Source organism: Lichenostomus cassidix, chromosome 1 (genome assembly GCF_008360975.1).
Source record: "Lichenostomus cassidix isolate B80296 chromosome 1, HeHo_3.0, whole genome shotgun sequence".
Taxonomy (NCBI): Eukaryota; Metazoa; Chordata; class Aves; order Passeriformes; family Meliphagidae; genus Lichenostomus; species Lichenostomus cassidix.
This window is the reverse complement of record NC_139479.1, coordinates 61,886,093-61,903,343: the sequence shown is the minus strand read 5'-3', so window position 1 is coordinate 61,903,343 and position 17,251 is coordinate 61,886,093. Positions and strand designations below refer to the sequence as shown.

The 17,251-nt window shown below is 36.9% G+C and overlaps 1 protein-coding gene across 5 annotated transcripts in view; it reads right to left on the bottom strand.

Moving 5' to 3' along the window:
* FNDC3A (fibronectin type III domain containing 3A) overlaps positions 1-17,251 on the bottom strand; it is a 113,401-nt gene that overhangs the window by 62,487 nt on the left and 33,663 nt on the right. For 4 of the 5 annotated variants that reach the window (XM_085059924.1, XM_085059934.1, XM_085059950.1 and 1 more), the window contains one exon: positions 11,815-11,890. The exons of the other annotated variant lie outside the window; for it this stretch is intronic. In XM_085059924.1, coding sequence (XP_084916050.1) covers positions 11,815-11,890 — 76 coding nt within the window. The remainder of the gene's footprint in view (positions 1-11,814; positions 11,891-17,251) is intronic. 5 annotated transcript variants of the gene reach the window in all.

Below are 17,251 nucleotides of genomic sequence, written 5' to 3'. Positions count from 1 at the left end.
TTCACTCATTAATGCATTGCATTGTAACAAGTCCCCAAAACTGCACTGTCAGCAGTGTCACACTCTATTTGGAGATAGTCACTCTGCTTTTGATTCCAGTTCAGAAAAAAATACTCTTTCAGAAAAAACATAGTTTAGCTTCTTAAATTCTCAAACTCACCTTGGGCTTTAGGCATGCCAAGGATCTGCCTGCAAGGTAGGTTTATTTGTATGTACTATCATTTGTAAAACAAGAGTAAAAAGTCAGATAAGATTTCAGATTTAACTGAATTTAAAAGCTACATAAGAGTCAAAGTAACAGTTTTCTTTTTTGGTACATCTAACAGAATGTGATCCAAAATCTTTGCTTGATCACAAAACAAGAAACAAAATAAAAAGTATATGGAAAGCATAACAAAAACAATAAATGCAAACTTAAGCAGGTTTAATATAATTTTCCAAATCTACCGGCTACTTAAGAGCTTTACTGAGATGTCTTGGCTGCATAAACCATAAGAGTTAACTCTGTCCACAGAGTGGTGCCTTTCAGAGTACAACCTCTTCAAGTCTAAGGCAGCTGGAGATGCAACACAGTATTGCTTCACTTAAATGCTATCTTTGAAGAGACTATCTTAAAGACAACTTGTGGGAAACACAGAGAAAAATAGAAAGGCTGGCAACTCTCTGTAGACATTTTTCTCCTTCTATCTGTCAACTTTCATTCTGACTCATTCGTCTTTCTTAGAAGAGAAGGCTGCAATATCATTAACTTACTGCTCCTGGACCTAACAGTTCTTTGCCTATCTCTTCCCAGGAATTTGATTGTTTTAGCTTTGGTTGGTTGGATTGTTTTGGGAACTGGCTTGCTAAAACTGTGTTTTATGAGTAGAGCTTTCTCTACTTTGGGACTTTGTCTCAGCCTACCGTCCTGCTGTGCTCTTTGGTCAGCACAGTCCATCTATATTAAATGATCTCTCCATATTTCATTAGATTTTCTCAGAATTGTTGCCAGACTTCATTAGGAAGAGGTCATCATGAGGAATACTCACTCTCCTACTCATATAGTTTACTCACATCTTATTGAAACTACAATTCCATATTAACTTCTTTTAAGAATTATTAAGTAGCAATCATATATACTACTGGTTTGGCATTTATAGTTCTTACTGCAGCTCTTTCTTCAGTTGCTTTGAAAGGCACATCCATTCAACCTTTGAACTGCAAAGACCATCCAAGGGAAACACATTATACATGGTATTTATGAAAATAGCCCATACATAGAGCATCAAAGGGAAATGATAAGTGAAACTTTTGATGAATGGGCTACTGGAAAAACAAATCAAGAATAAGCAAAGGAGATAAACCATATCCTCACTGAATAGCTGATTAATCAAAAGGGAAGGAAGCTGTAGTCAGCTTTTCTAGTAGCTCCAGTACCATTAACCTGAGACCCATGTACGAATTATTGGATGCTCTACAGTCACTTGAAAAAAATCTGAGGCTCTTTGGATGGTGTCCTAGAGCAGCTGCTCTAGACAATTGCGTTTTCTAGGACAACTGGAAAGCCCTTTACAGTGTGAGAAAGAGCTTCACTTTGGCATAAAGAAACAAGAACAGCACTGAGGACAGCTGTATTCACTTCCAGTGAATTTGGCCCTTCCAACTTTGAAACCCCATATGATTACAGTTTCTTAATGGCTTTAAGTGGCTGAACTTACATGCTTGTAACCGGTCTTAAACTCACATTACACAGGAGCTGTTTATATTTCTGCACAGCTAGCCTATATGTAATGACCTTGTTATCTTCTGCCTCTTCTTCCTTTCCCTCATTTGGATAATAAACTGCTTTAGATGTAAAACACATTGCTGCATGTCTGCAAAAGGAAGAAGGGGAACTTTTATTACCATGATTTTAAATAAAGTTGAAGAGAGACATGATCATGTAAGCCATGAAAGCTGACAAAACCTCAGTCATTTCACAGACAGTAAAAAAAAGGACAACTATTAATTTACTATTAATAACACATGCACAGCCACATCTATCAAGCCATGTGCTGCTGATTCATCTACTAGTAAAAAAAAAAAAAAGGGAAAAAATAAGAACAGAATTAAAAATCCCTGGATTCAAAGTTGCAGTGTTTAATTAGATATTACATTCTAACATGAACAGACCACACAGTAGCCTTGCACAGGTGAAAATGAAGGAAAGGGAGAGTAACCTCCTAGGTACTCAGTAACTTTTAGCATCAGAGAAGGCAGGGAGGCAAAGCAATGTCAGGCCCTATAAGCTTCTAACATAGTTGTGACAGCCTGGGCATGTATGAGGAACTTGCCCTGTTTTGAGGAACTCTGGAAAAACAGTGGCCACAAGAGCTGCTCCACAACCGTGAAGATTGTTTTCCTTCCCAGAGTGTCTACAGCCCTTCACAACTATCAAGTGCCTGCCTGACAGTGGTTCATAGGATAAGGCAGCTATGACTACTTTTTGAAGTACAAATAGGACAAGAGTTAATCAAAATTAATTCAAAGCTATTTCTTACTAACAGTAATTCTGTGACTGAGGTCTGAATAGTTTCACAGCTGCAACTATACATCAAGAATGTAGCAATAAACTCGAATGGAACAGGGTGGAACTACAAGGGGCTCTCCTGAGGTCTCATCTAACAATGTGATGCATTTTCCAACAGATGACACACCACCCTGTATTTGTATTGTACACAGTTGTGAAAGAGGATCCAGCAAAAGTCCTTTATGCACAAAGTTCTAGCCCTTCCATTTTCAAGAAACCCAGTACAAAGTCCATTTAAAAACATTGTTTGAGTTTCTATAAAATAAAAGCACCATTTGCTTTTAAATAATCAGATAATGAAATTAACGAACTTTTTCCTCTCTTTAATGTTAGCAATCTTCATGAATCTTTATTATTTCAGTTAATCAGATTGCATCCAATTAAGATAAAGAAAATGCTATTAAAGTTATGATAAATATTGGTACATTAATTGAAAATACTAAGTAAAATGCCCACAGCTTTAACTTTTTTATTTAATTCAAACTGCTTACTGCTTACATTAGACAAACTTTCTACTTACACTAGAAACCAAGACGAGATCGTACCAATTTTTTCCCCTTCTTTTTCCCCCCATAAAGCAAGTAATATAGAGCTATTTCTTTCCCATCAACAGCGTAGTCAGAGAAGAAATCAGATTAACTAATTGCAATGCCATGGGACCATTATAATATTGCCAGACACAGACCTGTCAAGCTTAACATGCTTCATACAAGGCTCATCCAACTGATTCCAGAGTCAGGCAATAAGAGCACCTGAATCTCAGCAGCTTGAGTTAATACTTTACAGCCTTGGGGGCTAGACATGTCTGACTAGAGTAATGGAAGTCAAGTTTAAGGGCATTCTCTAGCTGCAACTTAGGGCTGTAACTTCATTCCCAGCATGCACCTCCAAGTACCAGTACCATTCTTGTAAAATGTGATGTTAGATGCTCATGGAAATGGATAAGCTCAAAGAGTTCAGGTACTTGAGGATAAAGACATTCACTGAGGGTACAGCTGTGAATCCAGACACCTAAATGAGGCACTTTCAGGATGTAGCCTTATTTATTTCAGCTTATAATAGTCAGGTTTTAGCTCCAAAATGGAGACATCTCATTTAGGTATCTAAAATTATATGTCTGCGTGCAAGTTAGGACTTTGAACTCCCATTATAGCAAGTGGAGACCTAGTTGGTACAGACAGTCGAGCCTGGAGAGCTATTGAGTGCAAACTGATGTCAGCTGAAAAGCACTAAGTGTACTACAGCTAGTGACTAAATCTTCACTAGTTTCAATAGGAGCTTAGATCCAAGGCCACATATAGAAACACACATTTAGACACCTAAAATTAGATGACTTCAGTATGCAGCTGAAGCACTGATATTTCAAACAAATGTCTCCAGAACCTTCCTACAGTCAGGCTGCATTTGCAGTGTGGTGATTGCAGTGCAGTAAAAAGAGGGAATAAAGGATAAAATTAAAGAAGGAACAAGGGAAGATTAACTGATCTGAACATACAGGAAAATGAAACAAAAAAAGAACCTAACCGAACACCTTACAATGAATAGAGTAGTTTATGAACTCACATCCCAGAATACATGAAATAAAATAGAACAAAAGTTAAAAAAATACCTAACAGAAGAATGAGAAAATAACCAAGACAAAACAGTTACAGACATGTTTTGTCCACATAAAGATACTGACTCTATTTAACATCTCTATTCAACATTAACATTTAAAATCTGCCTGATTTTAAACGAAAATCAATGGCAGAAAACAGTGTTTTCCCTAGGACACACTACAATCAACATCATGAGAGATATGAATGAATGCATTGCCTTTTTTTATTATTTTTTATTTGGTACTGCAGAAGAGGATAAACAAGTCTAGTATGCTTTTTAACCAGACTTTGGCCAAATTCAATTTCTTCTGGGAACAGAATGTTTTAGAAGTCTAGTATTTATAATACTAACAAAGTAGGCACAACAGTAATGTGAGCTGCTCTGGCAGAAAAGCAGCATGATAAAGTAAGCTTTTCCAATAACAACTTCTTGTGTCATCCCTGACTGCTTCTTTATTGGTTTGATGAGACTGGGACCACAAAGACCTGGTCAGTCATCAGAATTAATGGAGGACAAGGTCAGGCAGTTCCCAGAGATGGTTGAGGGAGCTCTGTTATGAGGTTAATTCTCATGGTCACTCTCAGAGCAGAGAGAGGTTGATCTAAAGAACAGAATTCTGGATTGCTGTGTTTTATTCTTGTCAGGAGAATGACCTTGTTTTGCACTACTTTGTAATTTTCATTGAGTTAGCACAACAAATTTGAAAGATGGTCATGACAAGAGTGAAGACTGCCTCTGCCCTACCGCAAAAGGGACTACAGAATCAAGGACACGTGGCTGAACCTAGCTTTAATTCAGCAGTAGTACTAGAAGAGCTGCAGCAGCAGGGCTTACAGGCAAGTTTTACCTGCCAATAGTACTTGACTTATGAACTGGGCTTGTGCCATGTGTCAAAGCCAACACATGAGCATTCTACATGCACTGCAGTGAGGGCTTAAATCCATCATTATTTCTTTACCTTACCAGAAGGGTATTTGCCATATCTCAATCCAATTTTTAGACTAACCTACCTGTAAAAGGTAGAAGAGTTAAGTCTTCAACAATATTTGCAAAGGTATTCGTGCATCCTGTTTATCAGTCTAAGCTATAAAAAGAGCAGCTCCTACTTAAAATTATTTCGGAATGAGAGAGCTCCAAACCAAGCTGCTACAACCATGCTTTGTGACCACTTTCCCTCATCATCCTGTTGCAATACAAAATGGAATTATGTCTCCTCTGCAGTCATACTCCCACATAGCTGACCGATACTAATACTTTTAGTTTGAGTGCAGATACCTAAAAATACAGAATTTTTTTTTTTTAAATTCTGTATATTGAAGGTCATTTCCAAACAGACGTGCTTTAGAGTTAAGCTACTCCTATATACTCAGCTCTGACCCTCTACATGGACATCCTTAACCAAGAGATAATTAGCTGCAAATCATTGGAGCTTGCTCTGACCCCATACTTTCAGTTGATTTGCCTTAGCTTACCTCAATGCCTTTTATGAAGGCCCTCTAAATACTTCCAATGGAGATCCTAAAATTAGTATGTAGAAGAGGATGTTAATCTAAGTATCCATATCCAGTTTCAGCCTTACATAACATGTTTAGTCTTCTACACAGAAGGAATGGAGATGACAACTGAAATTATTTGTCATTTAGGGTGGGGTTGTTTTGAGGGGTTTTTGAGTTTTCTTTTTTAATGAACTGATATATAAAGACTTACATCTGTGTTTTCACCAGGTTATCGTGGAGAAAAGCTGCAAAGCATAATTGAAGACGAGAAGGAAAGCAAATAAACTTACACATGTCATCATGCAGCATTTCAAGATTTAAAAACAAGAAACAGGTACATGGAAACAAGGATGAAGAATCAGTTTCTTCTCAGGCTACAGAAAGAAAAAGAACACCCCGTGCAGCTTCTCTGGGTGGCTTCGGTAAGCTGTTTTTAATGGAAGCAAGAAAACCAAAGCACTAGACCTTTGTAATACACATCTGGGCTTACTTGTACGGGGTCCATTACTCAGGCTATTAAACTACCTAGAAGACTAGATGGGCTCTGGGAGAGAACTCTTGTTAATAGGGTTTTATTGCTTTAGCCAGTTTGTTCCATTACTAGAGAGCTGTGTGTTTAAATAAACATTCTTTTATTCCTAAACTTCGCCCAGTGCTAATGTGGATACCGAGTAATTTAACAAACAAGATATGGTATTTCTAGAGGTGATGTCACCCTTTAAGTCTATAAATGGGATCACTACTGCAGTGCCAGGTATCCTTGTACATTATAAAATCACCACATAATGACAACACACAAGTTCCTCTACTTAACACAGTGGTTTAGGATTTGATAATAAGCTATGGCGGTCTTGTGAGGGAAGCATCTCCCAATGACCCATTAGCAACTAACAAAGTCCCTTCTCAGGGGTCTGTGGGAACTTGTACAGAATTTATGATGAGTCTTTAACCACTTCCAATATTAATAAATTGCATTTAAATAAAGCTCAAAACCAAAGCACAAGATGATATTTGAACAAGATAAATCTAGGGTTTTTTTTGGTTCAAATGTACTTAAATAGCAGTTACCTTCAGATTTAAAGACTGCTCTAACAGTACCTGTAAACAATCAAAATCACACAAAGCCTGACAGCAGAAAACAGTAGAAAATAGGTTAAAAGCTCCCCTGCAGAAATTTGGTGGATGAAACTTGCAGAAACTTGTACATACTTGGATGAAACTTGCAGAAACTTGTAGATTCTGGTGGATGAAAAACTAGACACAAGCTGGCAATGTGTACTTGCATCTCAGACAGCCAACTGTATCTTGGGCTGCATGAAAAGCAGCATGTCCAGCAGGGTGAGAGAAGTGATTCTGCCTCCCACCTGGAGTCCTGGAGTCCTGACATGGACTTGAAGAAGGTCCAGAGGAGGGCCAAAAAGATGGTCAGAAGACTGGAGCATTTCTCCTATGAAGACAGGCTGACAGAGTTGGAGCTGTTCAGCCTAAAGAAGAGAAAGTGCTGGGGATACCTTACTGCAGCTTTTGACTACATAAAGGGGTTTATAAAAGAGATGGAGAAAAACTTTTTACCAGGGCCTATAATTACAGGCCAAGAGGCAATATTTTAAACTGAGAGTAGGTTTAAATTGGTTATAAGAAAGAAATTTTCATGAGAGTGGTGAGGCAGTCACAAGTTGCCCAGAGAAGTTGTGGAAGCCCAATCCCTGGAAGCGTTCGAGGCCAGGCAGAATGGGCTCTGAGCAACCTTGCCTAGTGGAAGGTGCTTCTGCCCATGGCAGAGGGAGTGGAACTAGATGATCTTTGAAGGTCCTTTCCAACCCCAAACCATTCTGTGATTCTGTAACTGTTTTATTCACAAAATATTCTGGGTAATGGGCAGGTTTGGTGTTGCAAAGCTCAAGCCGATCTCAGAATGAACCAAAGTTTGTGCTTTACTACTGCAGTCTCAGAATTGGTGTATCTTCTTTTCCTCTTGACTTCCTTGAAAACACTTTTCAACAAGTATTTTACTCATTATTTCAAAGAGAAAAAATTAGGTTAAGCTTGCTTAACTTTTATCCCAGAGCCTAACCTTAATACTGACACTTCATTTAATTTCAAAGCATGAAGCATTTATGACTCATTCTAATTTACATAAGTCTTCTTATTCTATTATGAAAATGGCAATTTTCCTTTGCAGAGACACACAGAACATGGTCTCCCTTATTGTGTCAAGTAACATTTAATAGCCTTTAGCTGTAACTTGGGACTGTTATAAAATGTCCTCAAGATGAGTCATCTTCATTCATTTATTCTGCAATAGGAAGAATTCATGAATGAGTGATCTGCAGTAATTCACTTCTACAAAGAGAGCCCATTCATACATTTCAAACCTGGTTTTCTGAATCACTGTAATGTAGCTGATTATTTCATTTTAACAGAAGAAAATTTTGGCTTAAGGAAAGTTTCCATAGAAGTCTGTGTATTTTTTAGTATGTGAGAAAATTTTCATAGATTTAAAAGAGGTCTTTTAAAAATAAACATTTTGCTCTTAACACATGGATACACAGACAGATATGTTCCTATCTATCTAGCAAGGAAAGTATGGGTTTTTGTAAAGTTAGAGACTGACAAATGGTTTAAATTGAAGCTGTGTCAGGAGGGAGCACGAGTTGTCACTATCAGACAAATCACTAGGCAGGCAAAGAAAGTATTTTATAAAATCAGAAAAAAAAGGCCATTGGCACACAGAAGTGCTTATTCAAAGCTGTCTGTAAGTCAAAATACATACAACAGAAAACCAACTACGATCCAAGAGCGCTAACTACAGAAATATAAAGTAACCATGCTTCTTATTCTACAGAAATAAAGCATAAAATACATGTTATTTTAATTCATTAAAAGGTCACCAAAATAAAGGAATAGAATTCACCAAGGATAAATGGTCCCTTAACTAACACTGTTCTTTTGCCATCCTTGGGAGATTTCAAACCAGGAATTATTCTTAAGAGCCTTTTCACTCAATACTAACTGCCATGAAGAGGCCCAGATTAGGAAGCCTCTTCTCACTTAATGTAGTTTCAAACCAGTCAAAGCTTTACAGATCACCTGTGAGAGCAAACACATGGTAAGTCAGCACAAAGACCTGTGTGTAAATGGAACATTTTCTTCATAAACATTCACAGAAATGCACCACGTGCTTCTCCATTAATTAGTGCTTTAAGTTTTCATTACTTCATTGACTCAAGGATAGCTCTAAGCAGTCATTTTATACACACCCTCCCTTCCCCTGGAGAAACACTAAATCTCATTATTTTCAGGCTGTGAAATTTTACCCTATGTACAGTGATGCTGAAGTAAGGATAGTTCTCTTTAAAAATAGAATAGATGACAAGAGCAGCATGAAGATTGACAGAGCATCTCAATGTTTTCAACAGGCAAATATTTGATGCAAGGAAACACTATTAACATTATGGTTAGATTTATTAACAATCCACATTGACTTCAGCACACAATCCAATCTCAAGGTGAATTGACCAGCAATAAAGCACAAGAGAGATTTAGAATTATCCAAGGAAGCATGACTTATCAAATCACCCAAATTAACGTATCTGGCTATCTGCACTGCTATCTGGGATCCATAAGCAGCTCGCTACTTCTCAACTTCCACTCTTTCATTTTAGTACTGTATTTACATAATTTCAATTTTATATATCATACATCACTGAAAAAAACTGCAAATGAGTTCTTTGCAGAGACTTTTAAGTCAGAAAAGAACGTAAAAAAGGGTAAATATTTACAGGAAAAGCTAAGATTGAAAAAAAGCATTAAGAAACATTATAATGACTAAATTAACTTCCCACTGATTGCATTTCCACTAAATTTCAGCCATCTTGTCCTTCTTCATGCCTTTCTAAAAATAAACATCTCTGTACATTTATTCAAACCATTCTCATTATATATTTCCGCATCTTTAACTATGACTTCACCTAGCAACTGAGTGCATACAGTGAAGAAAAAACCAAGGAACTGATGTGAGCTTTCTTTCTGTCTTTCTTACTTTCAAGCCAATGCAGTAGACTCCAGCAGTTGTAATGTATTGTGTAGACAAGTTAAAGGCAAACTATGTTTGAGAAATTATGGCAATACCAAATTACAAAAGGACCAATACCAAAAAGAAGCAATACCAAATTACTCTCTACAGTTTACACCATCTAAAATTGTTTATTTTATACAAATCTCTACACAGAAAACCAAACAGTAGACTCTCCTCTTTAGTTGCAATACATAGAATGAAAAAGGAACAGCACCAATTACTAGGGTAATTTCTTCTTTAAGGCAGACAGATCCAACAAACCAAAAGGTAGAAATATCCATTGGCAGAGCACTCAAACCGACAGAAAGGTCTCAGGAGTGGCAAGAATACACCAGAAAAGCAACATTAAAAAGATCACATGCAATTCAGCTTCTGTACTAAGATTAGTAAATGAACAGATATGAATAAAGTTTTATGCCCCCTATTTTACTACCAACTAAAATCCACAGTTTTATCTCCAGGAAGGGGGAAGGAAAAGGAGAAGGTCTATATGACAGGAGGTTTGCAAAAGCTGTGGAACAGATTTGGGATGTAGGTTTCCAGATTGCCAGTGCAATTTTTCAGGAAAGTTGTAAAGACTGTACCTCTGCTTACACTTAGTGAGTCTCAGAAATAATTGTCTAGTTACTTACTCATGCTCACTTCCATATTTAAAGCATGAAGAAATTCACAGCTGAATCAAATCACAATAGCCAGCTGCCTACTCCAAAAGCAAGAGGGACCAAGCAAGGATAAAAGCTGTACCATGGAAGGCTAGAAGCATATTTATAAAGGTATGATTTTAATATTTTTGCAATTCATTAATCATTTCCTGTTTTGAAGACAATCATGCAAGGAAAGTGTGAATTCATTCTCTACCAGTAAGTCCACTTGGTAAATAAAAAATTGGAACCAAACATGCAACACATGCCACTCCCCTCAGTATTTTGTGCAATAGAAGCAAAATATATCTTATTTGTTCTTTAACTTGAATTGCAAGACAAATATCACTATGTTCCCCATAGGTACTGTCAAGTAATTATTACATACCATGTTTCAAATAAACTGTATAGAATGGTGAACTGCAACACTGATCCATTTGTGACTCAAAGGATGCAAGAACACCACACAATCAGCACAAAGTTTTGAAATATGGTGCTAACAGACATGTAAACATTAAGAACTGTTGATATAAACTTAATTACCCTCTAAGGACTCCTTTGAATCAGTTGTTTTGTAGCCAAAGGACCTGCCTATGACACTGGAAACCAGACCTTTCAGCTCTTCTCAGACTAGAGAGAAGAGGGAAAGGAGCTGGAAAATACTTGCTTCAGATTTTCAGAACAGTATCTGTTGCTGGGCCAACATCCAGAAACAAAAAAAAGAAGGCAGGATTCATTGGGTAGGATTCACTGGCCCAGACGATAACAAGTAAAAATGTGACCATATAGCTGAATCTCTGGATACTCCCTTATAAAACAGTAAAATGGTATTCTAAGCAGCAGCATAGCTGACTGCTTATTTCTTGCAGTATCTCCTCTAGATACTCTTAACTGGTAGCTATGGTCATTTGGAATAGAAAACAACATCCAAACTGAGCATTGCATAAGGGGATGCTATGCTTAGATGAAGCATTTGTATTTTGAAGCTGCACTTGCTAGAACTCAGCAATAATGCAATTTGGCCCCTAGAGATCATGAAAAACTAGGTGGGATAACGACAGGGAAACAATGTCCACATGACAGCAAAGAATAAAAAAACCTAAACTCAAGCCACATTAACAGCTGCAGCTTTTAATTTGAGGTCTGTGAAATAAATGAGGTTAGTCAAATGTTGCTACCAGCCTTTCTGTGCTTGTTTTGCAACCTGAAAATGTTCCCCCCTTTTTCTCCCCAAGAAATTCAGTTTTATGTAATATAATACAATATAAGAAAAAGTACTTGGTTTATGGTAGTGAAATCTAAATCCAATGATTCTTAGGACATAACCTTTAAGGTCTTTAAACAGTTCTTGTATTTAAAATAAGTTCTCATTCTTTTACTTTCACCACAAATTGCCTCTTATTAATCCTGATTCAGACTCAGAAAATGATAAAATAAATGGATCAACTTTACCTGTAATGCACTGAAACTGTCCATCTTCTCTTCTTATTGTAAATGCTTCCCCTGGATTAACTTGCACAAGTATAACCTTAAAAATAAAAAAGCGTTTACAACCATTACACAGGAATATGTTACAGAAGTCTGGTGTGTGCAAAAAAAAAAAAGGTTCACTGGGAATAAACCAGTTGTTTTTTTCTGGTTAGTAAATACATTATTCTTCACTTCACACTTCTTGCTGTCTTCATCCCACAGAGAAAGAGATAAAAGCAAGAACAAGCACAGATATTTTTAAACAAACATTTTTCAAAGAACGAAGGAGAGAATAACAACTAAGTAGAACAGTACCTGTACAAATTTTATTTTCTCAACTGCTTGGTATAATTAAAAAGACATTTGTACAGCTTAAATTATTTCAACAAATTGCATTAACTTCAACATTAATCAAACCATTACATAAAGTTTCAGAAGGAAACCTAGAATTTCCAGTGTTTGAATTTTCATCAACCACTTGACAGTTTTCAACATAAGGGAAATACTGTGTCATTTCCTTCTTTACATGACCCAAGCATATTTGTACATTCATTAATGATAAAATGTTATTAGAAGTCATGACAAAGTAAGTGCACCAGATGCCCAGCATGAACCAATATATATAATTTTATTTGTGGAAAGCTAGTTATTATAATTTTGTAAACCCAAGTAATGCAGAAATGTTAGCAAAGCATGCTTATCAGCTAAAATAAACAGAGAAAGTCTGTACCAAAGCAGAAGTCTGTTACCATTTTATATTTCTGCACTCTTATTTGAAACCTGCCCTTCTGTGAGGGGAAAAAAAAAGGAGTTTGTAAACCTAGCTAAAATTATGAAAAAAGGAGAAAAAAACCCCAGAAAAAGCAGAAGAGCAGGTGCATTACATAATTTCCTTTCTGGACACATAATTTCCTTTCTTTCTTCAGTCTTGCACACATCTAAACAGAGCCTATGTCCTCCTCCCTGTACAGATCAGAGGGAAAGAAAATCTTTATGACCACAGCTCTTGAGCACTATAGACAAAAATTTAGTTTGTTAAATTGCTAAAAGAAAATAAAACCATGTTTACAAAAAACCCAACCAACCAATCAACCCAAAACCCCAGAACAGGAAACTTGAGTGTTACTCATTTTAGGAATACCAGAGAGAAAGGAAAGGATAAGGAAATGGCAGGAATCATAATAATTCCTCCCTTTCTGGTAAAGCAATTTCACAAATTAATGAAAAGATGGCAAGTTCTACACTAACATATCAATATAATATGACATTCACATTTTCAAGCTTGGGCTGAGTGATTCAACATTGATTTAGCTCAGGTTTGAGCAAGCACTTTAAAAATACTATCTTGTTTCATGTTGTTTTTCTAGAAGCTTTAGGCTGTTTGAGAAGAAACAATGAACTGCACCACTAATTATATTTTATAATGCTAATACATTTTCCAGATCTTCTCAAGTGTGCCTCAATGTAAAATTCACTAAGAGTATTCATAATACAATCTAAACAAGATGATTTTAGTAATGAACTTCAAAGAAGACTTAAAGGTCTTCAGAAAATAATGTATTGCTAAGAGTTTATTTTGAAGTGTTTGAAGGCAACATTTTAACAACTGGCCATCATCACCTTCAGAATGTGATGGAGAGAAATATGACAAATTGAGTTCTTACAATTTCTTTTTCAGACTCCCCAAGCAGGCATAACTTTTCAAAGACATATTTCATCGATGTACTCTTCCCTCTGTTACAGTTGAAAGTTTTAGCTTGAAACTTACACTGGAATAAAAGTACCTAAAAGCTTCATGGTACATGAGAATGTTTCTCCATCTGTTATGTGTGGGCTGGATAGCTACATTTGCCCATCTCTTTCAGCTGATTTAGATGCCCAAACTCCTGGGAAGAGCCATTCTGGCTGTAGCTGACATGTCAATCTATACCATTTTCAGCTCAATATTCTTGGTCTCCATCATACTAACTGTGAGAAGCAGAAAAGCTTTAGGGTGATGGCTGGCCCCTCGATTCCTGCTTTTAAAGTAACAGGGAATGTGGGTTGACTGCTATTCCCAGTAGTTCCCACTTATTCTGAGTGCCTGAGGTTGGTAATCTGGGTAGTAATATTGTCTTGGGAACTTGGTGGCTTTCATGGCCCAGATCTCTTGCTGCAGGACATCCAAAACTGAGGCTCCAGCTGGCAGAGCGGATTTGAGCATGGGAATAAAAGCACTGGCCTAACTGCAGCAAGTGGGCCCTGTGCCTCTTAGTTTTGTTTTATAGCAGCTTCTCCTGTGTGAGCACCTTTGTTGCTCACTTCACAGGTGGTCAGAGAAGGTAAAGGCTCAGCACACCAGCCATGGTGCAACACAGTGAGATGGGCACTGTTCAGCAGCAAGCAACAGGTCAACTGCTGGAGTCTAGCACCATTCTGACACTCAGGATGCCATCAGATTTTCACATCTCTGACTGTCAATCAAAAGGGTGGGAAGACTCACCAACTTAATGCAGTTTAATCAGATCTCAGTTCCCAGGAATAGCAAATAGTCTTTTTTGTCAGTGGACAATTAGCCTATTTGACGCCTGACTGTATTTCAGACTTCCCCTTTCAGCCTTGCTTTTATGTTGTGCATTCACATTTGTATTTTACAACTATCACAAGATAGGCTGTATATGTTGCCAAGTGTGCCAAAAGAGATTCTGATGAATCAGGGCTGAAGAAATTTCAGAAGTTTCAAGAACTGGTGGCTTCAACAGTCTTTGTGTTGGGGCAGTGTATGACCAACAGTGGTTGCTGGACCAACCTTACCACAGTTGAACCCCATGGAGTGATCACAGCTTTGAGAAGGGCATTTCTGACACCACCTCAGTAGATGTGATTTGAAATAAGAAAAATTAAAGCTATGCACAGAGAAAGACCTTTCTGGTCAGAAGAGATAGTACAAAAGACTGACAGTCACTCACAGGGACTCCCCCTTATCTAATGAAAGGCTGCAGCACATAATCAAAGATGCAAGAAAATTTCTCTAAAGAAAAATGTACATGGATTTTAAACAGCATCATGTTTTAGGTAAAAAAAAAAAAAAAAAAAAAAAAGGTTGCTTCTAGGTGGCCTTGTGCAGGCTTGCACACCCCATCAGACAACATGTTACTTCATGACTCCTGACATCAGTACTTCTGAAAACTAGGGCCTGAGTCTTTCACACTGAATTTTCTAGACCTTGATCTTCTACACCTCTCTTCTCTGAGCAAAACATTCCAATTGGCTTGAACTAAGAGAAAAGTTTTGGAAAAATCTGATGGTTCAGCCTCTCTTCTTATGCCTCAACCATTTTGTGACAAATTCTGTTGCTTTACTCACAGCACATAAAGTTCTGCTACCCAAAGGCTGACATGCATTTTCTCCAGATTTCCTTTGCCTGCTCCTCTAAGATAACTATGATACTCAGAAAACAAAAACTGATTTGTGATGTGTCAGTCTCAGTGGGAGGCACCTTTAGCATGGACACTTTTCAAATGCTATTTTTCTTACTAAATCAACAAAACACTAATTGAGGCCTTCACAATCTTAACAAAATAATGTGAACTTAGGGTATTGAAGCCTCGATATGAGTTCTAGAATCATACAAGCACTTTTAAAGCATAACCAACTATAATGGAACCTAATAAAATTTAGAAGTATAATTTCTTAATGTTAACAGAATTTTGACTCAACATATTTTTGTCTCAAAACATGTTAAAGGCATTGCCACTAAGAAATTGGAATATTAGGTCAACTAGTTCTATGTAATTTCCACTGTGACTACAAATTATTTCCTTTAAACAGTTGTTTAATGATGATCCACATGACCTCAATAAAGTACCTGATGAAAAACAATACTAAATCTCTTTCCAGAGATAAGCATACAAGGTGAGACTACAAGAGTGCAGATACACACTTATGCTAAAAGCAGTTCTTGCATGAATAAAACAAAGTGGCCACTGAATGGCTGAAGTTTGAAATATCTGAAACATCAGATGTTGAAGACTGTCAGTCTTAAAAGTGAAACTTCATACTTTTCAACAGTACTTAATTTATTCTATATAGGCTATTTAAGAAGATAAATCCAAACCAAATGAAAAACATACTAAGCTTTGTAGTAGTTTAATTAAATTGCCTGGATTGGCAAAGATATCCTAACAAAAAGCCTCCTAACAAAACTAATAATGCCCTATATTAGAGAGCTCAGTATGTATTTCCTGAAACTGCTGTTTGAACTCAGGCAGGAGCTGAAGCCAAGTAAGAACATAGGAAATGCTCTGATGGTCAGGGTCAGCAGTCCATCTAGCCAAGCACTTTGACTCTAATATATCAATTGAGAAGCTGTTCAAGGAGAGTGTGTGAGCCAGGCCACTTCATGCAGTCCATCTCTCTTATTGTCCATCAGTTTGCTTAAACCTTTTGAGTTCACTTACAATTTGACTTGCCTCCACAACCTCCAATGGCAGTAAATTCCTGAAATTTACTTTTTAGAGACATTTTAAAACTATCTTCTATTAGTGACATGTTCCCTACCTTCTCTGCTATCGGATTTGCTGCAAAAGAGTTCCGAATAAATTTCATCCACCTCCTTTGACATTTTTTAAACCTTGGCAATTCCCATGTCTTTGTACCCAGTCTGCAAGCTGAGAGGTCTTAATAATTCAGATCTCTCCTGGGAGATGTGCCACATTGCCTTGACCACACCAGTGATACCTAAACCCACATCTACATTAGAAAAGTAAGCATTACTTGGGAACATTCCCAGGTGCTGGAACAGTCACCTGCAATAATGAATATGCTATGGTAGTCCTGAGCACAATATAGGCCCATACAAAACTGAAAACTGTTCTTGAGATTATTCTTAGCAGGCAGTTTGCAAGACAAGATTTACTAAAACTGACTTGTTTCACTACAGTTTTACATTTTACACTTAGCCTCAGTTTCCATGAGCATTCAGTGAACACTTAAATTATTAATATATAAACAATTACTGACAGTAGCCTGAAACAAGCATTACAATATTTTGCATTTTTGAAGGACTAAATAAGCAACACATTCTTGAGGGGTTTTGAAAATCTATTCTTCACCTTAAATCACAATTTGAGCTGGTTGTATGTGGCAACTACACTCTTGGAATACAACAATTCTTATATAAAAATGTTCTATAACATTTCTCTCCCTAAAGAATTCCAAATGAAAATATAATTTTATTGTAAATCAAGTAGTATGATCATATCCTACAGAGATAACCAACATTGACTTGGACATAGTATAATCAACAGACACAATTATCTTTAAATTTTTGTAGCTTAAGATCTCATATAGGATTTATTACTACATCAGTGTGAGTAGGATGGAAAGTATTTAGATCTTTCATCTAAAGAATCAATGGAAGTACAAATGTTCAAAGAGG